The sequence below is a fragment of the Cavia porcellus genome, unplaced genomic scaffold (genome assembly GCF_034190915.1).
Source record: "Cavia porcellus strain 051 isolate PalLab524CR breed Dunkin Hartley unplaced genomic scaffold, mCavPor4.1 scaffold_18, whole genome shotgun sequence".
Classification (NCBI taxonomy): domain Eukaryota; kingdom Metazoa; phylum Chordata; class Mammalia; order Rodentia; family Caviidae; genus Cavia; species Cavia porcellus.
In genome coordinates, this window is record NW_026947501.1 from 72,131,400 (window position 1) to 72,158,104 (window position 26,705).

Sequence of the window (26,705 nt, forward strand, 5' to 3'; positions counted from 1 at the left end):
ACAGGTCTATTTCTTAGCCCATCAATCCATTCCCACACAAGCCTAAGTCTATATGTCCTGAGCAATCTGAATGCCAGCACCGCCAGGTCACAGCATTACCTCTGTGCAAGCCCACTGCTCTGCAGGTGCTCCTGAATTCTGTTGAGCTCTTCCACTGGCAACTGGGCCGTGCTGCTCTAAATAGACAAGAACACATCAGTGGGTCTAAAACACGTAAGGAAAAAAATGACCCTACATTATTCAGAAAGGGCAGACTGTGTGTGCACTTGTGGGAACATGGGCAGACCAGAAGCAGCTGGATCAGACACATGTGGAATGTTGCATTTATACACAGTCCTCAGATTCCTACCAGGCGCCACAGCAAGACGAAGCCTACACAGAAGTAAAGCCAGGGAAATGATCTGCTTGCCCTGCTAAGCTTTGATATAAATCAGGGTCAGTATTTTTGCTGTACCTGTAAGTTTGCAGCCAGCAACATTTCTACCCGGCGACAGGCCAGGGTGTCGACCCTGTGAGATAGTGCCCGGAAGGGGGTGCCCAGGAGCCTGTCCACATAGAGTGTGAGTACAGCGCCCGACTGGCTGAGGTGGATGCCTTCCAAGCATTGTAGCGTCTTCTTTAGAGTGGTTGGCTAGCATTCAGAGAGGGAGAATAGGAGCTGATTATTTGGGTGATTGGAAATTAGCACTTAGAAAGTCCCAGGACTTCATTTTCGAGGCACAGGAAGTCAACTTGAGAATCATCAGAATGAATACTTACAGTGGAAAGATTTTCACAACGAGACTGAATTGCCTGGATGAAAAGGCCACTGGCGGCAGAATTCCGATGGACAGCACTGATGAAGTCCTGCACTGGAGGCTCATGGGAAAGACTGATCAGATCCTGAATGTGGTTTATGATAAGCCATGTTAGGTGCTCGGAGTCATGCAGGTTCTGACACTGGGAAAGATACAATGCAATAAGCAGACAGTAAGCAGTCAGATAGTAATGCCAGAGAAAGCAGAGAGGGCAGGCAGGAGGAGGCACTTAAGAGGCACAAAGCATAGGTGATAGTGCCTGTCACCTATAAACATAAGCTTCAGTAGAAGCCATGACTAGGTAAATAGCCAAAGGTCAGAGGAACAGAAGAACATGGGCTCTGTTCTGTGGAGCGGTCATGGTGTGACCACATAGTGGCATTACCCCTGGGCAGCCATCACAGTAAATGGCCTAGAGCCAACTGACAGGTCTAAAGCACCAGTATGCACAGCATAAGGGACACACAGCAGCTGTCATACCTCCTAACTCCAATCTGGCCACTTTGTGATAGTTCAATGGGGAAATAGTCCACTGTAATGGCAACAGTTTTCAAAGAACTCTTAAATCAAAAAGCTAGCTGGAGCTCCTCAAACATTAAATGATAGAAACTTTATTTAAAATGTATAAGGAAATATGAACTATCTACTTTTAAACACATGTAGCTTTTTCATCTTAAAGTCTTCCTAGCAGAAATCAAAATGTGATTAATTCCTTGATAGCTGCCTAATACAGATTAGTATTTTGCATCTAGGATTACTTCAGAGTATTAACTTATGAAGCTATCTCTTTTTCTTTATTTCTATAAAACCAAGAATTATGGAATCAACTCTCTAAAGTGGAACAAGATGGAAAAAAATTGTCTCCTATGTTAAGCAAAAATGAATGTCAATGAACCACTGTCATTACAAAAACACTTCATGACCACATCTAGTTGATATTGACCCCCTTTTTGGATTCAGACTGTTTAACAGTTTGCTATGGGACAACAAACCAAGTTTGCAACAGACAGATGTGTGCATTTGGACACACACATGGACAAAGCATCCAATCTGAGCAAACTCAACAGCAAGTTATCTTATTTATTTGTTAGGTGCCAGGAATCAAACCTAGGCCACTGTATTTCAGGCAGGCACTCACACCACTGAGCAGTATCCCTGATTTAATACCAAGTTATCTTTGAAAAATACAGCTATAGGGCCGGGGGTTTAGCTCAGTGGCTTAAGTGCCTGCAAGGCAAACGTGAGATCATAAGTTTCATCCCTGTTACCAAAAAAAAAAAAAAAAAGAAAAAGAAAAAGAAAAATACAGCTACAGTGCTCGCTTCGGCAGCACATATACTAAAACTGGAAAAATACAGCTGCAGAAGGTTTTGTTTTCTTTTATTTAAACATGTGATGTTAGTTTTGTGACTAAAAACACTGCAGAAGTAATTTTTTTAAAATGGTATTCCAATAGAAATCCATTTTAAAATGTAACAGTGAGCATTTAACATTTTTTGAAAGAAAATTTAAATCAGAAGCCCACTGTGGTCAACACACTTAGCTTGCTTTTGAAATTATGCATCCTTCAAGTGTGTCCCTCAAGTTAACCAAAAGGCCGGGGATTAACCAGAAGGCCCCAGGACTTCTGCTGCTTAAGTGACAGCTGAGTGAAACCCTGGAGTCCCCTGAGAAACCTGGGAGAGGAGGATCATGCCTGCTTTCTAGTCATGCATCAGAGAGGATGAAAGGTCACTTCTGGTGCTGATGGGACTATAGGATGAGAGAACAGCGTGGTTTCCAGAGGAGTCCACACACACAGCACTGTCCCCGTGTCTCCCTCCTCCCCCATCTCCTGGGCATCTGCAAACTTACAACATAGTCACAGAAGAGAATGAGGGCCCCTCTTCGCACAATTTCTCTATTGCACATTCCAAGTTCAGCTGTTGAATCAGAGTCCTCCTTCTCACTGGACAATTGGGGGCTGAGTGACTTCGTGCACGACAGACTGTGTCTCCTGCGGAGTGACAGAGGCACTGAGGGTATCTGCCATGTCCTAGCATGCTGTGCTCGAGTCTCACTCTTGAGTTTGCCAAAGCAGAATGGTGTTTGTGTGACAGGTGTTCAGGTACGTGAGCTGGGCGCCTATACAGCACACAGGAAAAACTATGGCACACAGAGGATTGGGCAGCTGAAATGCAAAATCCACCTAAAAGGTCATTACCTTAAGATTACTTTTTTATTTAACCAGGGATCGAACTCACCATCATGCGCTTGCCAGGCAGGTGCTTATCCCACTGAGCTAAATCCCAGGCCCAAGATTCGCTTTCTACAGATTTCAGCCGTGGAGCCGGAGAACGGACCACAAAAGATAAGAAGCTGCTCGAAATGATGGCACTGTCCAAACTGTCTGAGTACAGCCAGCACTGAAATGCATTTTCCTCAAAATCAAATGTCCATTAAAAAGCTGTCAAGCAGAAAACTTGCTTTTCTGTCACCTGCATGACGTACACTCCCACCTACATAGCACAAAGCCTCAAAAGGACAGTAAGCAGTGTTTGCAATTTAAACACTAGCAGTAGACACTAGGAAGGTCCAACATTTAGCCCAAATTTAGCCCCAATTTATAGACATATAAGCCCCATCTCTGACCCCAGGACAGATATTCCTAGTAAATGAACATTCGGAACCCAGGCAACTCCATCTGTGGCACTCAGCAGAAGATGAATTGGGAAGAGACTAACACATAGCCCATGGCCACAGCAGGGGCAGGACCCGTAGAGCCCACCCAACACTGAGATGGAGTAAAGGAAATAAAAAATCCACAGTAACAGTCCAGGAAAGAGCAGAGTCCATTTGGAGCTTCTGGAGCCACAGTGTGGCCTGATTCCTGCTGCCCTCTCAGGGAAAAGCTAAAACGGAAGAGTGAGGGAGACTGGGTTTGTGCTTTACATTCACCTATGACACTGGGCAAGTTACCTATTTCCTGGAAAGCAGAATGAACAAAGCCCTAAAACAGTGATGGAGGACCTTTTAGAGCTTTAGGTGCTAACAAGTAACTCACTGGGCATGCATGGCATGAGTTCACCACCAATGCCATAGAACAACACCTGCCACAGGTGCCAATCTACATGTAGAACCTCATTACCAGTGTAATAGTACTATTTCCATTGTCACTGAATCACTAACAAGAGTTCCAGCTTGGAATGTGCACGTTTGTTTACATGTTCATGTACACATGCACACATGTGCTAAACCAGACACAGATCCCACCCCTGTGGGGCTCATGGCCTAGTGGAAGAAACAGGCATTAATCAAGTCATCACACAAATAAAATGCCCAGTTACAGCGCTGACACCCACTGCCCAAGAGGACATAGGCTAGGTGAGAGCAGCCCCGAGAGCCGGGTGAAGAGCAGCCTGACCCCGGGGAAGGGGTCTGAGCCAACAAAGGAGAGACGAGGTTTCCTGCCCTTTAGTAACATGCGGGTAGAACTGCAAGCTCAACTGCAATTCAACTCTGAAACATTGGCAGTAAGTTAGTGACTGCAACAAGAATAGCCTCTATGCCCACAGCACCCTCACTCACACCATCTCAAGGTGACCGTCTTATTTATTTTTTGTGACAGGGACTCACTATGTTCAGGAAGGCCTTCAACTCACTGCATAGCCCAGGATGGCCCCAAACTACAGATATCCATCTGTCTCAGTCTCCCAAGTGCTGGGGCAACAGGCATCCACCACTGCACGTGGCCAAGGTGACCCTCTTTTATAAGCTCGTCTATGATGCTCCCACCCTCAGAAGGGGTCCCTCCCTCTCACTTCCCACAGCTCGACCTGCACAGAGCAGCTGTGCACAGTGCTGTCCCAGAGGCACTTCTGTCAGCTTCAACCACCAGCCACCTACATCTGCCACCTTTTGAGTTCATGTGCACTCTAGGTAAGCGGGCACACACACAAACTACACATGCTGCACACTAAATGTGCCACAAAACCCTACACACTTGAACACACTCTACACCAACACATTTTTCTGGCAGAGACATGAGAGTAATTTGTTATTCAGGACACTTTTCCCTGAATACTTCAGCTGCAAGAAAACAGTTCACAGAGCTCACATTCAAATCTCCACTTGCCTCATAATGCCCTTTTGTGTTCATTTCCCTAGATCCAGGTCAGAATGGCTGATCCTAGACATGCCTGTCCTGGGACTGTTGGGGCGTGTCTAATGCAATTCTGTTCTTCAGGACACTGAGGTTCTAAGGAAGCCAAGTGACCAACTTGTACATTCCCAGCCCTCTTGAAAGGTTTTACCTTTTGAGACAGGGCTCTACCCAGGTTGGGTCTGAACATTCAATTCTCCTGCCTCTGCCTCCCAAAGGGCTAGGATTATAGGTATGCACCACTGCACTTGCTTTCAGGGCGGCTTCTGGCCTCATGGACCTCTTTTTTTTTTTTTTGTCTTTTTCATTTTTATCGGTACCAGGGATCAAACTCACGACTGCCTACTTGCAAGGCAGGCACTTATGCCGCTGAACTAAATCCCCAGCCCTTCTCATGGACCTCTTGAACCAGCAGTGAAGGGCAGGGCTGGCAGGCTGGGACACCTCCTCCTGCTCTCCAAACCCGCACCACCAATAGTTACAGATTTTGCAGTACAACTCAACCCTGTGTGTCCACTGGACAATACTGGAAGCCTGTTAAAAATATAAGCTCCTGCTGGAGACATAGCTCAGCGGCATAAGTACCTGCCTGGCAAGTGCAAGGTCCTGAATTTGATTCCCAGTACAAACAAAACAAAACACAAGCTCTTAAAATCTTGAATCATCAGGCATGGCAGTGGGGACAGAGGACAGCACTGGCCCTGTGATGCCAAGGCATCCCTGCTGCTCAGTGTGGTGCCTGGATCAGCACGCCAGCTTGGTGGAAGTGCAGATTCCCAGGCCTGGATGAGTTGTTGACTCACCAGCCTTACCCACATCAGCTGATTTACACTAATAATTTAGAAGCACAGAATCAGGAGATACTGGCCTGCCAGCCTTGCTCAGTTATGAGACAGGCCCAGGACACACGCTGAGTATGGCAAATGCCGCCTTAGGCTATCTCCCAGGCTGAGCATTACCACACAGGAGCAGGGAACTATTCTTCTTTGTCCTGAAGACCCCACTGCATGCAGCACAGAGCAGGGGCCATCATACCTCACAGTAGGGACTCCAGCACCCAGCAGAGGAGCGAGTCCATTGCTTTCCTCTTTCAGGAATGGCTCCCTACCCAAATCCTAAGCCCCAGATTCTACTGCACTCCAGTATTAGAGCAAGTGAGTACCTGGATGCTGAGGTTCAAGCCTCAAAATGCTTTAGCCAAGATGGGGCCACCCACAACCAGAAGCTTATTAAGTCTTTGAATGATAACAAATACAACATTTCCAAATAGTTTTGAAATTTGCTAAATAATTACTTCATTATTAAGAATAACCAGAACCACATTTAACTTCTAATGAAGTTAAAGACATTGCAAGAGTCCTGGTTGTGGAACCAATTCTCATGCTAAAGGCAAGCAGGAGGGCCGCAGCCCAACTTAAGACCCACAAGATGGAACACAGGCAAAGAGCTTGCCCAAGAAAACCACAGGAAAGCAGTGGCTTCAACACTGAAAGCTTATACTCGGACACATCTTCTCTCACAATATAGTGCCTGAGAAAGATTAATATGCAGCTAAAACCTTACAGAGCCTTATGAAGAATGAAGATGGAGACACCTCCGCAGGCACCGAAGCGCCAGTTCCTTGGCATCTGAGGCCATGCACCTACTTGGGTGTCTGCTGCACCTCTGCCCACCAGCGGTGGTCGGTGTGGTTGACAAGCAGCAGGATCTGGCACCACAACAGCACCAGGGCCGGGTGTGTAGGCACCATGGAGCGCACACGTGCGTTCAGGCTCTCCAGCGTGTAGAAGCCGCCCTCACAGGCATCACTGGTGAAGAGTCTGGTGGCAGCCGCAGTGATCCTCCGGAACATCCCTAGAAATACATAAAGCAGAGCGGACTGCAGGGAACACCCTGGTGCTTGTCTGAGACTGACCCCAGGCAGTTGTGTGAAGACTTTGTACTAGAAAGAAGCACAGGCAGTCCTTTCTGTGCTTTAACTTCCAAGTTAAACACCTTGGCACATAAAGAGAATTAATTCTCCCTGTCCTAAGTAAAAACAGATGCTGCACTCATCAAATGCCCAAAAACGATGCTCATCCCCTCTCACCTTCTTCCCCTAGCAGACAGCTGCTAAGACACCCCCCAAGCACCATGGCCATCTGTGGGGGATGAGGTGTCACTTTGAAGGCCCTAGGCCCCCTCTGACCTGCAGTAAACAATAGCCCCCGATATGCAAGACAGAGGGTTAGACAGAGGCGGGACAAGAATGCCTGTTCTTCACACCCTCCAAAACCATGCTGTATGACCTGGCTTTGTTTACAGAGTCATGAGAAAGTGGCCGACCACCCTTTGTGACACTAGCAACAACATAATTAACAACATTCTAGGGCTAATAAATTTCCTCCTGGGCTAGAGGGGCTAGAAAAATTGATGTTGATTAACTTAGATAAACATTGTAGTCTGTCACATTATAGCTTGTCACAAGGAATGCTTTTTCACTACTTAATTGTCTGTGCTCTGTAAATTGATCCGGTTTACTATATAAGAATCCTAAAATAAAGATTGTGCGTACAGTACAGTACAGACAGTTACAATTGCCGTCTCTTCTGTTTCTTTTCCGAGAGCTGCACCTCCTGTGTCCCGATCTGGTGTGTGTGTGTGCCTTTTCCCGGAGTCCAGAGTACACTAGACACTCCCGACAAGTGGCGCCCGAATCAGGGACTCCGAAGGTCGTTTAGGAAAGGTGAGTATATATATTTTTACTACGGGGAAATGGGACAATCTGTCTCTTCTCCTTTCTTAAAAATTCTTAAACATTTATTAGCTATGTATGGCATATCGCTCAGGTCAGCTGACTTGGATATGTGTATTCATACAATTAAAGAATATAATCCTTGGTTTCCAGATGAAGGAACTTTGGATGTAGAATTATGGAGGAAGGCGAGGGTTAATATAGAGAAGGCTATGCAGCAGGATGAAAAAATTCCTTTACGTTTTTGGGCTATTCGGTCGGTTGTGTATTCTTTATTAAAAGCTATGGAAGATGAACATATTATAGAAAATCTCCAACTAGAAATTAAACCGGTTATTCAGGAATTACCCCTCACAGAGGAGGAGCAAACTGTAGTTCAAAATGACGCTATCGCTTTAAGTAATGAAAAAGCGTCCAAACCGAAAGTAAAATTCGCCGCAGCTGATTCGGCTTTAGCTGCCGCAGCAATATCAACTTGTGACGATCGCCCAATATTACAAGCTATACAACGCCTAACACAGGTGGTAGAACAGCTTTCCGTTAAGCAGAACCTACCTTTATCTCCCTCCACACCTCCTCCATCTAACCCTAACTAAAATAAGGCCAAACTAGCTTTGGCCGACATACCAAAAATAGAGGATTCTGACGAGGAAACGTCTGCCTTTGCTTTTCCTGTTATCAGGCCGCAACCTGTAGATGGAGCGGCAGTTCCCCCTAGATGGGACGGACTTAATATGGATGATTTAGCAAAATTAAAAAAAGGCCATAACCCTTTATGGCCCTCAGGCTCATTACACTAGAAAATTAATAATGTCGGTAGCAGATCAATATGGTAATCTTGCTCCTTATGATTGGAAAACCTTGGCTAAAATTCTTTTAAAAGAGCCAGAATATTTACAGTGGCATATGTGGTTTATGGAAGGCTGTGCTGAGAAGGCAAGGCAAAAATGCTGAGGATCAAGATCCTAATGTTAGACTCATTTCTTATCCTTGCTCTCTGGTACAGGTTTTTATGATACTGTTGAACATCAGGCTGCGGCCCCAAGAGAGATTCATGCTCAATTAAAAAATATTGCTTTAGAAGCTTGGGATAAAATACGGCCTCAAGGATCAAAATATAGATCCTGGGCTAAAGTTCTGCAAAAAACTAATAAACCGTATGTTGAGTTCATTACAAGACTTCAAAATGTTATTAAAAAAAACAGTAGTGCGGCAAGACTTACAGCAACATCTCTTAAAACTTTTAGCCTTTAAAAATGCCAATGATGAATGCAAAAAGGTTTTAATTCCAATAAAAGATACTAGAACGATTGACAGTTTTATAAAACAATGTAAATATTTAAATTCAGAATCTAAAAAAATACAACTGTTTGCTAAAACCATGGTAACCACGTGAAATAATTTACAGTCTAAAAAAGAACAGTCTTTAAAATGTTTTGGTTGTGGTCAGACAGGGCATGTAAAAAGGGCCTGTCCAAAACTTTTAGGCAATGATCAAAAAAAAAAAAAAAAATCTAAAGCCCCTGGCTTATGTCCAAAGTGCCATAAGGGGCATCATTGGGCTCGTAAATGCAGGAGTAAACAAGTTAACTCAGCTAAACAAAAGGAAAACAAAAAAGCGGGCCTTACCCCAGGCCCGGGACAAATCAATGGGGGAAACCTACCATATTCTCCTTACAACCTGCCACCCAACACAGCGCCACAGTAGATATACCAGCCTTAAAAGACATAAAATTAAAGGACAGACAATCTCCCGTGAGAATTCCTACAGAAATTTTTGGCCCCTTGCCTGCAGAAACTTTTGGCTTACTCACGGGTCGGTCTGGTTTAAATCAGAAAGGCATTACTGTTCATTTAGGAATTATTGATGCAGATTATACTAGAGAAATTCAAATCTTGATGTCCTCACTTACAGATTATAAATTATTAAAGGGAGAACGTATAGCTCAACTCATATTACTGCCCTATATCCCTATAGGATCCTCTGTTGTTCAGCGAACAGGAGGGTTCGGCAGCACTAACCCTATTAATGTAATGTGGACAGCTAAATTATCTCAACAACAACCTCTTATTAATATTTTTATTGAGCATAAGAAAATTCAAGCTCTTATAGATACGGGCTCGGATATTACTACTGTTAAAACTACTGATTGGCCTTCTCATATTACTTATATTATTATTCCATATAATATAAAAGGAGTAAGTAAAACTCCAGTAAATACAATTGGACAAGCCACAATACATATACATATAAAAAATGAGGAGGGTCAAACTGCTGTTATTAAACCTTATATCTTAAAAGTGCCAGTTTCTATTTTAAGAAGAGATATATTAAAACAATGGGGAGCTCATATACATTTTTAATATTTTACATGTCTCTGCAGCTTTGGGGGATAAATCCTTTAAAGCTTAATTAAAAAAATGATGACCCAATTTGGATAGATCAGTGGCCTCTGACTACTCAAAAGTTACAGGCAACACAAAAATTGATTGATCAACAACTTTCTCTACATCACATAGAACCATCCACATCTCCTTGGAATTCTCCAATATTTGTGATAAAAAAGAAATCAGACAAGTGGAGACTTTTAACAGATTTACGCGCTGTTAATGCATCTTTAGAGCTCAAATGGGAGCTCTTCAGCCTGGCATTCCTTTACCTTCAGCGCTCCCTGCTGGTTGGCATGTATATATTATAGATTTACAGGATTGTTTTTTTAATATTCCCTTACATCCAAAAGATAAAAAACGGTTTGCCTTTTCAATTCCTCAAACAAATTATCAAAGACCTTATCAAAGATATCAATAAAAAAACACTACCCCAAGGAATGAAGAATTCCCCAACTATATGTCAAATTTATGTTGATGCAGCATTAAAACCAGTGCGTACACGATGGCCTCAGATTTATACGGCTCATTTCATAGATGATATATTATTCTCATATAATGATACAAATGTTTTAGAAGATATTTTAAAAACTTTACCTCAATATTTTTCCCCATTTGGACTTATAATAGCACAAGATAAAATTCAAAAAAAAAATTAGTCATTATTTGAGATATATTCTTACTAAACAAAAGGTGATTCCACAAAAAAATGTCTATTAGGAGAGATAAGTTATCCACTTTAAATGATTTTCAAAAATTATTAGGAGATATCAATTGGCTCCGTCCCACACTAGACATTCCTACTCATACATTACAGCATTTGTTTGCTACTTTACAGGGCTCTTCAGACCCATCAAGCCTTCGTACATTAACAGCAAAAACAAAACAAAAATTACAGTTTATAGAACAAAAAATTAAGGATACATTTTTAATTAGGATTGATCCTAAATTGCCTCTAACTTTATATATTATTAATACTTTTCAATATCCCTCTGCAGTTTTGGGTCAAAATGCTATGCCAATAAAATGGGTATTCACTAAAACTAAACAATCTAAAAATGTTATGCCTTATATTGACATGATTGCATCTTTAATTATAAATGGTGGAGCTCGTTCTATAACATCTTTAACAACAGTCTCAAAAATAACTTTACAAACCTCTTTACAAAAAAAAATGTTATAAAACTATGACATAAAAATTCTCATAAACTTTGGTTAACCCAATGACAAATAAATGCCAAACTACAACAACAAATAAACCTTCTTAAACAAACAATAAAATGGATAAAAAAATATTAGCTCTTCAACATCAAGTGTTTTAAAAATGTGATTAAAATTCAACTACTTTCTATATAACACAACAACCTTATAATCAAAAACATAAATAAAAAGTGATTAAAATATATCTAAATAAAAACACTTCTACCCAAAAAAAAATAAAATCTTTACATAATCAAATTGACAAAGATTTTACAAAACACAATAATAACAAATCCCTGACACAATTCGCTCAATTGCTCGCTCAATCTTTAAAAGAGCTAAACTCTAAAAAAATCTAACAAAGCCTTACCCACACTTTAAACAACATGAGGCTTAGCTTAATTATAGCTCTCATTGCCATAGTTCTTATATATTTTTACTACATAAGACAAAATGCTACAAATAACCTAGTCTTATAAAAATTGTTCTTAAAAAAAAAAAAAGTGTGAGAGATGAGGTGTCACTTTGAAGGCCCTAGGCCCCCTCAGACCTACAATAAACAATAGCCCCCAATGTGCGAGACAGAGGCGAGACAAAAATGCCTGTTCTTCACACCCTCCAAAACCATGCTGTATGACCTGGCTTTGTTTACAGAGTCATAAAAAAGTGGCGGACCACCCTTTGTGACACTAACAACAACATAATTAACAACATTCTTGGGCTAATAAATTTCCTCCTGGGCTAGAGGGGCTAAAAAAATTGATATTGATTAACTTAGATAAACATTATAGTCTGTCACATTATAGCTTGTCACAAAAAATGCTTTTTCACTACTTGTCTATGCTCTACAAATTGATCCGGTTTACTATATAAAAATCCTAAAATAAAAATTGTGCATACAATACAGTACAGACAGTTACAATTGCCGTCTCTTCTGTTTCTTTCCCGAGAGCTACACCCCCCGTGTCCCGATCTAGTATATGTGTGTGCCTTTTCCCAGAGTCCAAAATACACTAGACACTCCCAACAGCCATCACCTGGACACACTTGAGTGCTGCACATCAAATTCAGCAAGACTGCATGGAGCCTCAAGCCATCCGGGGTGTTTTAACTCATCTCTGGATTCCTGTCAACCCCAAGACCACACACTGTGCAGATGGGCATTACACTGCATTACTTAGGGAACACGAGCAAGGAAGGGTACATGCTCAGCCCAGTTTAGTTTTCTTTACTACTGGTGACTGAACCAGGAAGTGCTGACCTACATCGCTAGATCTTTTTAATAATTGGGTAACAGGGCTCGAACGTACTACACCACTGAGCTATATCACCATTCCCCTTTTTGTCTTTGAAACAGGGTCTCATTACACTGTCTTAGCTGCCTTTGAACTTGTGATCCTCCTGCCTCAGCCTCTCAAGTAGCTAGGATTACAGGCATATGCTGCTCTGCCAGGATAAAACTATTTCCCACAAACATTTTTGAAGGTACTTGGTGGAACCTGTGAATGCAGGATTGTAGATCCAGTGCTGACTGTATTTCCTCACCCTGCCTCCAGCTGTTCCATCTGGTTCTAAACTGGTCCATCTTGGAACAAGAGAGTGATATGGACCTCAATTTTGTAAACTGGAGGACAAGCACCTTTCTTGATTGTTCTGTTAATGTTGGCTTTGATTTAAAAAGGCAAACAACTCTGGGATAAGTTTCCCCTGCCCAACAAGAGGGGCAGCAGACAGAGATCAAGGTTACTCCTCAGACTGAGTCCTCTTGTAAGAATTAACAGCTGCAATGCACAACTGCTGCACTCGGTGAGCAAGAACAAACTGCCTTTGTTTAAGCAACGGTTAAGCACAAATTACCAACTTTACATGTTCAATGTACCTTATTTTTATAAAAATACAAGATGATTTATTTCGAGCACATCCCAAGGCCAAGCAAACGTAGTGATTCTGCCACCTGCTGTCCGTAGAAAGAAGTGTAGACCAGAGGAGAGAAAAGGTCATATGTACTAAACTCTCTCAGCCCCGTTGGCAAACACTAGGCCAATGAGACAGTTCCATGGGTGCTCAAGTGAGGCCTTGTGACCCATACTCCTCTAGGGTGTGGCTGCTCTTGGGGTCCTGGCCTGTTCTAAGGGGAGCCAATCTCAGGTCTCTAAACTCCTGTGGCCTGTCACAGCTGGATGGCTACTGGCCAGCACTGAGCCTTGAAGGAAGGAAGAGGGAGAGGTCAGGGCAAGGGGACAGCAAGCAGCCAAACCACCTGGAAAAGCAGCAGTCACAGTAAATCTGTTCTCACCTGGGAGGCCAAGAGGTCAGTTCTGCTCTCAGATCCAGACCAATCAATGCCAAAATGTTCCAATGACCAACACACTAAGAACCACTTACTATTTACAAACAAGGCACATTTTCTTGACTTTGACTTTCAAGTTATTATGGTGGTCAACGAAGCAAACACCCAAAGATCTTCAAAAACAAAATCAGAAAATTCTACCAATACTGGTAGATAAGAAGGCTCAAAACTATCATCTACAATCAACATTAAATCTGGTGTGGTCCACAGTGATGGCACCTTACCATCTGCTAAGCCTTACTGAACAGAGAACAGATAGAAATGGAGACTAGTTCTTAGCCTAAGGGCACGTGCATGAACTGAGTGTAAAAACCAACCACAGCGAGGGGCTTCTGACCGCAAATGTGCCTTGCCACATCTCTCGTTTTCTGGCTTGGCTTTGGTGGAAGTTACCTCCAAATGGAACTGAGACACGTTTATACCTGGCCCAGACCACCGCTCACTTTAGCTGCTCCTTGTTCTTCTCATGGAAAGCAACCATCCTCCTCCTCAGAGATTCACTAACCAACCCTTCCCTGGCCCAGGCCACAACACCCGAAGGTCACGGCCATCACCCACCACTCAGGGTCAGGACAGTCACAGACTTTGGACTGAGAGTACAGCTATGGGGGAGGGAGCCCCCCATAGGGGGGCTGTGTGGGAAAAGAGCCCGGCAGGGAGCAAAGTCAACATGGAGGGCAGGGGGGCGTGTAGAAGAGGCTGTCAAATGAGGGCAAAGCACCAGGCACAGTGCGCCTGAGCCTGCCACCCTGCGCCATGCTCCCCCAAGTGCAACCACTACTTCTTGTTCTGGTTCAGACTGGAGTCTCATCCTTGACACTGAAGACTTGCTGAATGCAGCGCCCACAGTGCGGCGCATGGCTTCAGACAATGAGCCATTACCCGCTCATACTACCCTAGCAAGGTCAGACAGCTCACCTATGCTGCCTTCACCAGTCTGAGCTCCATTTTCAGTTCAGTGTGGATTCTGAGTTTCAGCCATAGACATTCTCTCATAAACCCAACAACCCTAGTTGAAAACTTCTGTGTGATTTTCACCTCCAGCCAGCCCCTTCCCAGACCAACCTGATGAGCCTTCATCTTGTCTTTGTCAGAAATGAAAACGTGCTCACTCTATTCTAAAACCACAATTAATCAAGTGTTAGTGTTTTTACCCACACTGACTCAGACACAGAGTTCAGCCAGCATGTGCACGACGACTCGGTGAATACATGGCCAACAGAATCAGGAAGCCCGGAAGACTGGCGTTTCTCAGTGGGGCCTTGATGGCGGCCCCTGACCAACAAAAGAAGAACATTTTTACGACTAGGCCTTTTATCACGTGGCCAGTGGGGAAGCATTTCACATTTTGGTCAGCTTCCTAGTCAGACTTTTGCCATTTATCAACCCTAGAGATAAGTTGCTGTACCCTGTAACCATCTTAGGGCTTCTGATTTCATATACAGCATGGCCTGGTAACATAGAACTTCCTCTGCTAGGTTCACTGTCACTTTTAATTCATGATCATTTGTAAAGGAAACAAAAACATACTGGCCCTTCAAATCTTTAAAACAGAAAGAAACCCTCAGGTAATTTCCCCCTCAATTTTAAAAACTGTGGTAAAATACATACAGCATAAATTTTATCATCTTAATCACTTTTAAGGATACAGTACTGGCAGTAAATACATTCACAATACAGTACAACCATCACCACCACTCACCTCCATCATTCTTTACATCCTGTAAAACTGAAGCCTGCAGCCACTACATAGTAACTCTCCATCCCCCTTTCCCTGGCCCCTGGCAACAACCTCTGTGACTGCTACAGTTCAGACCTAAAATGCCCCCTACACATCTCCTGTGCTCAGAGCAGGGCTCCTGGAAGGTGACTGAATTATGCAGGTGCTATACTGATGAGTGGATTCACAGATGGTTCCCAGCACATGTTACCAGGTGAGGGGAGACCTGGTTGGAGGTAGCTGCTGAGGTGTCACCTAGAAGGGTGTATTCTTGTACCTAGCTGCTCTTTTTTCATTCTGCTTCATGGGTGGAGTCATACAGTATTTGTCCTTTTGTGTTCAGCTTATTTTATTTATCATAAATTCTCAAGACTCAACCATGTTGTAGCTTATGGTAAAATCTTTTGGTTTTTCAGGCTGAAAAATACAGCAAAATCTTGGATTGCAAGTAACTTATTCTCCAAATGTTTTGCAACATGAGCAAACACTTCTAATAACTTTTAATCTGATAAACAAATGATGTCCTGCAATAAAAGTAGTACATGAGACTAAACCTCACATTACCATAGTTGAGCCAGTGGTTCTGTCTCTCTGTCTCTCTCCCTCTGTGTGACTGTGGGTGACTGTCTCCCAAAACCAAGAGATTATGGAGGAGATCTTGTCTGGAGAGGAGAAAAAGGTGGAGGAGTCTCTCACTATAGTGTAAAATTTTGTAGGAAAATACCACCTAAATAAGGCCATAGACGTTCAGTAGTGGCAGTAGTGAGTGATGAATCTGTTTAAAGATAATGAAATGTCGTATTTCCGTGAAATCCTCAAAAAAAGACAAAAGCAAGTGTCACTGGGTAGGTTTCTTATTAAAGCTACATGAAAAGGATTCCATCAAGCCAATTGATAGCAGTGATTGATTCTGCGACAGTGAAAGCTGTCCTACACAATAACCCTGCCCTCTCCTGTCTCCCTCATACCAGCTTCAAAGGTAAGAGTAGACTGATTTACTTTGCTTTACAGTTTGTATTTTATTATTCTGTAGTATATGTCAGTATTGCAATCACTTTTATGTGACTGAGTTGTGAAACAAATCATCTGACTTCCATCATTTCTTACAGGGAAATCTTTGATATACAAGTGCTCTGGACTACAAGCATGTTTCTGGAATGAATTATGCTCGCAAACCCAGTATTGCATATTGCATATATGCAAGGTTCTGCTCATCCACCAGTCTGCTCATGAATACCTGAGCTGCTTCCACATGTTGGCTACTGTGAAAAATGAATGCTGCCACAAACACCCGCACGAACATCTTCCAGCCACCCTGCTTTCTGTTCTTCTGGGGAAGCAACCTGAGACTGACCTGCTGGGCTGCTTACTCTTACCACAGGACCTTCTCCAACAGCACAGCACATGGAGCAGCTTCTGCCCCATGCACACAGTGGAGGACACGGACACCCTAATCCACCTACCCGACTTGAAGATGTGGATGAGGCACATGAGCAGCGTGCCGAGCTCCTGGCAGTAGAAAGTATGCTGTTGTTCACTCATTTCCACTTTCAGCTGCTTTGTAACAATGTCCTCTAAAAGGATCCCAACCAGTTGTAACAGAAACCTTCCAAGACAACGAGAGGGCAACAGTGAGTCAGGCGACTGTTATGGAGCACAAGTTCCAAGCATACATGGGGCATACAGTGTAAGTCAGCTAAGGCAGAGACACAGGTATGGCACACTGAGCATCTCCAATGCACCACAGGCACTGAGTACACCACCAGCTTCAGCAACTTGCTTCAGCTGAAGCACACAGGGCCATAGGCCACACAGGGGCATTGAGCAGGCTCCAGGTCCATCTCTCTCAGCAGCCCTAAACGGCTCCCCTGATGGCAACCAAGGGCAGCCAACCAAATGCACCAGGGCAGAGCAGCATTGCGAAGGAACAACTTAAGAGAAGCTCTGGCGGGGGACAGACACTTGTCCACAAAGCAGCCTGGGGGAACTCGCAGGGTCGAGGAAGGAAGACAGGGCCAGTACTGTGGGTACGTAGCAGGTGCCATCCTCCTTGGCAGGGAAAGCTCTTCACCACTGACAGCCCACAGCCCTTTGGCACATGGTGAGCACAAACACAAGTCTAACTTTTAGGACTTTCTCAGGGCTTGAACACAGCCTTATTGCCTGTATAGAAAGCCAACCACACCCTGCCCAGTACATGGTGAGCCACTCTGCCAAGTCTTTAATAAGGACAAAATGGAATGTGACACAACCTTAAGAGAAGCACACAGCAAGGGCCCCAGGTCAGGCAACTGGACTAAAACACAGCAACACACATCTCTTCAGCTTCCCCAGAGCTGGGGCTAGACCAGCAATTATTCCAGACGGACTAATCACCAGACACCACGCAACTTCCCAAAGACACTGGCTATAGGTTTAGATACAGAGCGTACCTCGAGAATGTTTCTTCTGGTGAATTCTTCAATTGTTTCCCTTCATTGTGTTCTTCTGCTGTGGAAGTACTGTCCCCATCTCTCAACCTGTTAATCACTGAACAGGAGATTAAATAGGGCGAGAAGGAGAGCTCCTGAATGCGAGAGAGAACAATATCTTCAGTTGACTGGGAAATCAGAACCCTCAGAATGGCTAGGATTCCAGATATCCACAGCTGAACAGTGCTCACAGATGCCTAAAGGAGACAAAGTAAGTGAGTTATAGCTATCGAAAGAAAAAACACTAAATTTCCCCCAAATGCCAATTTTATAAAAGAAAATCGCTCCAGGTTCACCATTCCAATGAGTCCCTACACCACTGCTTCTCCCACGTAGCCCTGTGACACCCTTGCCACATCCTCCGTAGTGGCTCTGTCTACAGGAGCCCTCTGTAGCTCTGGGTATTGGGAGAGGCTCACCAGTGTGTCTGGAGTGACGAACATACTGCGCAGAAGCATGTCCACTGGGCGGAGGGAGGAAGGGGCCAGAATCTCAAACAAGGTGTTCAGCACTCCGAGGGCTTCATGAGAGTCAATATGCATCTGCGGGATTGAACACTGCAGATGTTCCCAGATAAGCCTGCACTGGAAAAGCCAACCCCACAGCACCAGGAACAAGGTCATGGTCACCATTACCACCATGCACTAAAGGCTTTCTTTCTTTCTTTTTTTTTTTTTTTTTTTTGGTCTTTATCTTTTTTATCGGTACCAGGGATCGAACTCATGACTGCCTGCTTGCAAGGTAGGCGCTTATGCCGCTGAGCTAAATCCCCAGCCCCGCACTAAAGGCTTTCTAAGTTCAGTAGTGCAACAAGCCACCTTTCAGGACAGCATGCTAGCAGCTAGTTTTCTCCCCATGGTAGAAATCTTTTCACTAAAGATTTTTATCCAGATAATATTTGTTTTTGGTGAAAAGGTCAAATATACTTAAGTATGAAATGAATCACCTGGAAGTAATCAACCTGATGCAGGTGCATAGACACTTTGGACCCAGATTTCACATACCTTTTCCTATGTGTGTACATGGGATGACACATGATGCTTTTTTTCTGAATCAGCTGCACCTGGATCTGATCACCGCCCTGCCCGTTAGTAACAAACATAGACCTGTTTCCTTTCTCTGTGTTCCTAAATTACTCACAGGCACCAGCAAGTGTCACACTTCAGATTACAGTGAACTCTCAAGGTGCTGAGTTTAGCTAGAGTGGTGCATCATGGGTACCGTGCTCACTGATGGATCAGAGCACTGACTTGCAGTTGAGAGCTGGGGCTTAGTCCCAAAAGGAGGGTCACCGAGCTGTGTTCTTGTCCCTGACTCCTCCCCGCACTTCACTTCTTGGCTGCCACTGGCTGAGCACCTTCTCCTCGCAATGCCCCTCTGACCTGCTATTTCTGCCTTGGGGTCAGAAGACTAAGGACTGAAACCATAGGTCAATATAAACCTCTCCTCCTTTACACTGCAGCAACAGATATCTTGTCCCAGCCACGGGAAAAAGGACTAACACATTAGGTAAGCGGCTGGGGATTTTGCTCAGTGGTAGACCATTTGTCTAGATAGTAGGAAGCCCTAGATTTGGTCCTCAGCACCAAAAAATTAAAAGGCAAAAAAAGAAAGAAAGAGTAAGTCACAAGGCAACTGATTTAAATTCTAACATTACTTTTAATGAATGTAAAATACTCCGAACTGAATTTATGTACTCAACCAGTCCGAGACAGGGCCGACTGGTACACATACACCCTTGTAACAACTCAGCAGCACGGAGCCAGACCTTAAGGTACAGACACCACACTCAACTTCTGGGCTGTGGCCTGCCTGTGCAGATGCCATTTCTGTCTGCCACTCTCCTAGCTAATCCTGACACTGTGCCTGCCAGTGGAGACTTTAATGGTAACTGTCCGTCCTGTGCAATGATGCTCGCGTACTTGGCAGGTCTTTGCTTCAGTCAGTATAACCACATTTACCCCTTTCCCTCTGGCTGCTGCCCCACCTTTCTGTTCCCTCTTCCAATAAACCCCTCTCTTTTTGCCCTTTCACAGCATGATGTGGTTACAACCTACCTCTGTCTGCTTCTCATGAAACTGTTCTTTGGCAGCCCTGGTACTGCCAATTCCAGTTGAGTACTCAGTATAAGCAGACACTGTATTGGTGGGATTTTTTTGAACACAGCTCCTCCATGAAATACCTGTGCATATATGCATGTGTGTGTCTGTGTTTTGCTGGAAACTGAACCCAGGGCCTCACACGTGCTAAGCAAGCTGAGCTATACTCCAAGCTGTTTTTTGAATTTCATTTGAGATAAGACTTAAAAGTAGCCATATCTGGCCTCAGCTTCCTGAGTAGCTAGGACTACAGGTGTACGTTCCCAAGCTTAACAAAAACCTTCTTTTTTTCTTTCTTTTGGTTTACTGAGACACTAACTTGTAAATATCACTGCACTCAGACCAGCCTGAGACAGGGACTTGTTATTTAGCTTGCTCTAGGCCCAAACTCAGCCGCAGCTGAAGCTAGAACTCCTAATCCTCCTGTCTCAGCGCCCCCCCCCCCCAGCACCACCATGTCAGGCTTAGCATGCCTTCCTTAAACATGGCTTTAGGAAACACACAACAGTGTGGTCTCCTGGCCAGGCACTGAAGGTCCTTTCTGATCCCCACCGCAGGCTCCTCCACAACTTCCTGCGTGAGTGGACTCAGTGGGTGTTAGGGTTTAGATCTAAATCATCCCTCAAAAACCTCATTTCCAAGGTGGGGCCTGGTTGGAGGTCATCACTAAGCGTAGGACCTGGAAGAGTGTGCTCTTATCCTCAACTCCTCTATCTTCTCTTGGCTTCCTGTCTGCCATGAGCTAAGCAGCTGTTTCCCACCAGGCCCTTTCTGTCTTAGAGCCAGATGACCGTAGACTGAGCAGTGACACTGAGTCCCTCTGCATTGAAGTTGTGTGTGTTGGATATTTTACCCCTGCCACACAGAGGCTATGGCACTGAGGCACTGGGCTTCTTGCCTGCAGCTGGGCTTCATCTGCTGCAAACTCAAGTCTCTCTTCAGCTCCAGCCGGCACCAAACGCCATGGTCACCCCACAGCAACCACCAGGAGATGCCAGTGAATGTACCCAAGGGGGCTCCGACCTTCTCCCTGCCTTGTCCATGTCAGCTCTGTCATTACCCTGACACCACCCATGATGCTTTTTCTACAAGTCCCACAGCTAAGCCACCTGCAAACCTTGGGGCTTTCACTTTCACAGATCCAAGAGTGGCTAACACACTCTAGCATGGGGCCTCCTTGCCTACCATCTCCTCCTGGAGTCTCTTCACAGCCTGGGAGCAAAACTCCAACCACACATGGCTCCCAAATGCATGATGCCGGCCTCCCCAGTCTGCCCTTTCCCTGTGGCAGCTCTACCAGGCTGGCTGCCACATCCTAACAGGGCTTCTGCACCACAGTCCACTTTGCTTAGAACACACTTGCTCAAGGATCTCTAAGAATTACTCCATGCCTTCTTTCATGTTTATCCTGATGTCTGTCACTTTGCCTATTAGGCAAGGCTTTTTCCTGCTACCAACTGAACAATGTCTCCCTTACCCCAACACTACCATCATTTCTTTTTTCCTTAGCTTTTTCTATAGAGTACTTAAGTTTTTGTTTTGTTTTGGTTTGGGTTTTTTTGGTCTTTTTGAGATAAAGTTTTACTATTCAGTTCAGGCTGGGCTTGAACTCACTTTGTAGCCCAGATTGGCCCTGAATTCACAGCAATCCTCTTGCCTTAGCCTCTGGAATGCCAGTATTACAGGTATGACTGTCACCATGCCCAGCTCTACAGAGAATTTATTATCTATACTTTATACTATAATTTATTATCTATACTGACATTTTCTATACTTCTCTAATTTTTTGTTCTGTAATCTGCCCCTCACCTTCCTTCCGACAATATGGTCACTCTAAGGCAGGCATTCCATTTGCTTTCAATCTGCTTAGATAGGGCCAGGGATTTAGCTCAGTAGTGTAGGCGCCTGCCTGGCAAGCATGAGGTCGCGAGTTAGAGCCTCAGTACCAAAAACCACAAAAATAAAAAATCTGCTTAGATGACTGATGTACATGCAATATGCCAGTGCTACTCTGGAATGTAACCCTACACTGTGCTGGCCCACAGCAGGAATCATGCTTAGTGTTTCAAGTTTTATCACAATTTTCCCAGTGGCACAAATTAAGCTAAGCACTTACTATACATCAGGCCTTCAATCTCCACCCTTCTACAAATTGTGCACATGAAAAAACTCCTACACGGTGTGGTGGTACACATACCTATTATCCCAGGATTGGGAAACTGAGGCAGGAGGACTGCTGTAAATTACAGGCCAGTCTAAACTACGTAAGTGAGACTGTGTCTAAAAACAAACAAACAGATAAACAAGCAAGCTCCCAATCCACCCCTCTGAAATAACCACCTACAGGTGCACCATCCCTGACCACTGCAAACTGCTGTCTGCCAATCTCATCAGAAGCCAAGACATTTAAAAAAAGAAAAAATAAAAAGCCAAGACATTTGATATTGTCCAAGCGGCCTTAGGAAACCAAAAAGGGGCAAACTCACAAATACAGCAGCTCTTCATGCCAGTATTCACCAAGCACCAACAGCCATGGCCATTGTGCTACCCAGAGCGCCTGCGTACTGTGGATGACATGATGGCCCCAGGTACAACTGCAGCAGGCCCCTTCCACCCTCCCTGGCTCAGATACTGCTACCAAGGTGCAGAGACATCTAGGGCCCACATGGTTCTGGACCAGGGCCAGCCTGGCTCTACCTGAGGTGACATGCCTAAACTACTTCCTGCATGGCATCTGAGAGAACTACAGACCTGTTCTTTGACGGCAAAAATTCTGATTCAATGATGGGTAACTACCCAGCTACTTAACAAATTGATAAGGGAAAACCTAGAAAACTAAAGAACAAACCAAATACCCGAATGACCAGATGAAGAACATGGTCATATCAAACAGTACTCAAATTGTGGAGACTGGGGTAATCTCATATCTAGCACTCTTGAACTGTGTGACAAGGGGAATCGAAATGACCCCTCTGAGCCTTTTTCCTTGGAAAACCCCAACCTGGAGTTACTGCAGGAATTACAAGAATCATTTGCCTTGTGACTGCACACAGAACTAGCACAGGAGAATACATTACAATTTGGCGAAAAGCTGTTCACCAACCCCCTTTAATCAAGAGCTTACTCTACCCTGAAATAAGCCATAATTACTGCAAGACAATGAACCAGGACTGTGGTGACAAACCTGCTGCTTGGCAAGCATGGGCAGGATGATGTCAGCAACTTGTCGAGAAAGCCGTTTCCACTTGTCCTCACTCTCCTTGTGGCACTGCTGTAGGACGAGGATGAACATCTCCAGCACCTGCAAGAGCCCAAGTTTGTGCACCCTGAGGAAGCCACCTAGCCCAGCGCACCCTACTATCCCCACACAAGTCCACGTCTCACACTGGCCCCAGGGCAGCTTCAAGGCTCTGGGACAAAAGCAGAGGTGACACCCCAAGCACTATGGAGTCAGAGGAAGCAGATATAGTCCTAACCCCAGCACACATGAATGGAGGAATCATGAGAACACACAAGCAAGAGACCAGCGAGGTCTTCCTGCTTCTTTTACTCAGGGTAACTTGTGATCAGTGTTATCCCCATAGAAATTACAAGACTTCACCACCATGAGATAAAAGACACAAAATAAAAAGCATCCTCATTAACTTCTGGGAAGACTCCAGTACACCCCAACTAAACTATCTTGATGGTGCTACCACACTTTCACATGCATCAATTTCATGCTAGTGTTCTTTGGGGATGTGCTTCCTACCGTGCCTTGCATGGCACTTGCCTTAGCAGGATGCAGGGCTGCCCACTGCCCACTTTTGTGAGCATGGCTTCCCTGACCCTGCCATGCCTTGGCAACAGGGGACAGCAGGGGCTGCGATGAGACAGCGTGGCCCTGAAGCTTAGAGAGCTATCACTGGGCACACTGGCTACCGCAGGACACGCTGGCTCACTAAGAGCAGCTGCTTACTCTCAAAACGTTCTGTGGTACTTTAAACATTACTGTAATAGGGAATGAACCATAAGTATTTCATTAAGTATCACACAGACTGATCAAAACATGAGTTCACAAGTGCTGTTTCCCTGAGGAAAGCTTCTGGTTTCATAAAGATTCAACAACAGAGAAATAAGTGTGGCTCATGCAACAGCACAGGTTTACAACAGAAACTAAGAAAGCTGAGCCTGAGCTGTCTCCAAATGTCTTCAAATTCTTGCTCCCCCTTGAAGAAAACAATCAGAAATCAGCTCACAGAACAAGACCATGACCCTGTCAAAACAGCAGGAAAACAAGACTTAACCTGGACAGCGTGGGCTTTAAAGACACACCTGGCTGCACTGCTGAGAACCCGTGGCACATATGCACTGCAGGCTGTTACAGTTGGAAGCTCCGAAAGGTTCTCCATCATAGGCCTACTGCACCTCTTGCCACCAGGCTGTCCCAGGTGCCAGTGCTGTTACCCCTCTCCCTCCCACGTCCTGGGACTACGCCGCCGTACCTCCCTCCTACCTGATGGTACTGGATGAGTCTCAACAGCATTGACACCACCACCTCCTTCTGGGTTTCAAGCTCCTTCCCCGCATCAGCTTTATTTGCTCCTCTTAACACAAAAAGGTCATGGACTATGGGCTGCAGAGCTGGGATTGCTGTGGGCGTGAGAGCTTATGTTAGATGGGTCTAAATGCCTTTCAAGTACTTTGATGCAATAAAACCCCAATGCATACTTGTTTGTCATAAAGAATGAATGAAGTCTGATTGATAATGAGTGTTGTGAAATCATTAAGGAGAAAGTCAAGGATCTTCTGAACACAAGAGTTCTGTGAAGAGTTCTTATAAAAAAGGACTGGGTCAGGCATGGGAGCGCACACCTGTAATCCCAGCACTCAGGGGCTGAGGCAGGAGGATCGCCTCAAGTTCAAAACCAGCCAGGGCTACACTGTGAGTTCCAGGCCATCCTGGACTACATAATGAGATCCTTTTTCAATAAATTAAAATAAATAAATGAAAGAATGAATAAATGAGGATTGGGATGTAGCTTGTGGTAAAGAGCTTGCCAAATGTATGTGATGCCCCAGTACCATAAAAAAAAAAAAAAAAAAAAAAAAAAAAGAAAAGAAAAAGAACTGTAGAACATCTACAATATAACAACACTTCTGATAAAAGGTGATTCAAATTCAATTTAAAAATAATAAAACTTTCAAATAATCAAATTAGCAAATCCATGCAAAACCAATTTGATTTACCTAAAAATAAAAAGGATACTTTTCCTATGGAATAAATATATTTAGTTATGGTTTAGAAATGTTTTAAGTGAACTTATTATCTCATATGGATAAAAAGTTTTCCCCAGGTCTCACAGCAATCCAAAACAGGAGTAAAACTAGTTTCACTTTGTACTACAACAACATAGCAAAGTTACAGAACAAATGGCTTTGACTAATCCATAAACCTGCGGCTCACACACGTACCTGACCCTCACAGGGATCCTCTGTGACACTCCCTGTACTCCTTGCCCCTAAGGATATACACACCTTGGTAAACTTGCCCATCTTCCACCTACGAAGCACACACTTAATAGACAGTACTGGCTTTGGTTGACTCAGAGTTCTCCGTTCAAAGATTCTCTAAGTCCAAGAAACTTCAGTTCCCTGTATTCGACATTTGTGTTTGTTTGTTTTGTTTTGCTTTGGTGTTTTTGAGACAGAGTCTCCCTATGAAGGTCAGGCTGGCCCTGAGTTCACTTTGTAGCCCAGGCTGCCTCATCCTCCCAAGTGCCAGGGTTACAGGCATGTACCACCACGCCTGATATCTGTATTTTTAACTAAATCCAGTGACCTGAACTCTAGGATTTCAGCATTCAATACTTTGCTGAGGCACCAATCTACTGAGGCCTCACCTTGTCTCTCAGTACCACTCTGCCCGTGCTTTTCCTGCACACACAGATGCAGATGTGGTGGGTGTGGAGTGGTGTGGCAGTGCCTTTTTCCCCTCTGTGGGTTTGTAAGAGTCTGAGGATGTGTACCTACCAAAGGGCAAAAGCTTAGATTCCTGGTAACTTACTTTTCTCTTGCTGCTGAGACAAAATACCTGACACCCAAAGTTAAAAGGGGGAAAAGTTGTTTAGCTTAGTTTGTAGTGATGTGAGTCCATAATGAGCTGGCTCTAAGACAAGGTGGTACATGGTAGAGGGGTACAGATCATGGGAGCAGAGGGCAACATGAGTAAAAGCAACAAGAGCAAAAAGGCGGTGGCTATTCCTTGTTCCAGAATCTAGTACCAGAGAAGTTGGGTCCTTGCTGAGACTGTACCTGTCCATGTGGTTCAGGAGCCTCTGGGAATGGCTTGTGGAAGTCTGTTCCTTTTTATCAGTACCGGGGATCGAACTCACGACTGCCTGCTTGCAAGGCAGGCGCTTATGCCACTGAGCTAAATCCCCAGCCCCGGGAAATCTGGAAAGGTTTGGAGATTCTGGATGGAAAAGTAGGTCTGGCACACCTTAGGCTGCTCTGTATGGGAGACTATGGACAGCTCAGAAGACCAGAAGGCTGACAGAATTCCTGCCAATAAAGACCAGACTCGGGAGGTTTCTGTTGGGAAGGACTGCATCGGCTGTTTGACTCCAGATAATGTGTCTCATAGGTTGGCAGAAAGTTTGTCTGCATTTTGCTCATGTCCTGAGACTTTGACCGAGACTGAGATTAGGGGTGGCCGAGTAATTATTCTGGCAGGAGTAATTTCAAGACAGACTAGTACTAAGATGGTGGCACGGCTACTATTGGCAGCTATTAGCCAAATTTATGTTGAGAATCAAATGCAAAG

At 44.4% G+C, this 26,705-nt stretch overlaps 1 protein-coding gene across 7 annotated transcripts in view; it reads right to left on the minus strand.

Moving 5' to 3' along the window:
* Positions 1-26,705, minus strand: part of Htt (huntingtin) — a 145,926-nt gene that overhangs the window by 27,623 nt on the left and 91,598 nt on the right. For 4 of the 7 annotated variants that reach the window (XM_063230279.1, XM_063230275.1, XM_063230277.1 and 1 more), the window contains 10 exons: positions 24,396-24,532; positions 23,085-23,201; positions 18,221-18,385; positions 17,763-17,998; positions 16,794-16,936; positions 6,585-6,792; positions 2,652-2,793; positions 760-939; positions 455-631; positions 100-176 (listed from right to left, as the gene is read on the minus strand). In XM_063230279.1, coding sequence (XP_063086349.1) covers positions 100-176; positions 455-631; positions 760-939; positions 2,652-2,793; positions 6,585-6,792; positions 16,794-16,936; positions 17,763-17,998; positions 18,221-18,385; positions 23,085-23,201; positions 24,396-24,532 — 1,582 coding nt within the window. The remainder of the gene's footprint in view (positions 1-99; positions 177-454; positions 632-759; positions 940-2,651; positions 2,794-6,584; positions 6,793-16,793; positions 16,937-17,762; positions 17,999-18,220; positions 18,386-23,084; positions 23,202-24,395; positions 24,533-26,705) is intronic. The other 3 variants (XM_003461856.5, XM_013157718.3, XM_063230276.1) reach the window with 2 other exon arrangements.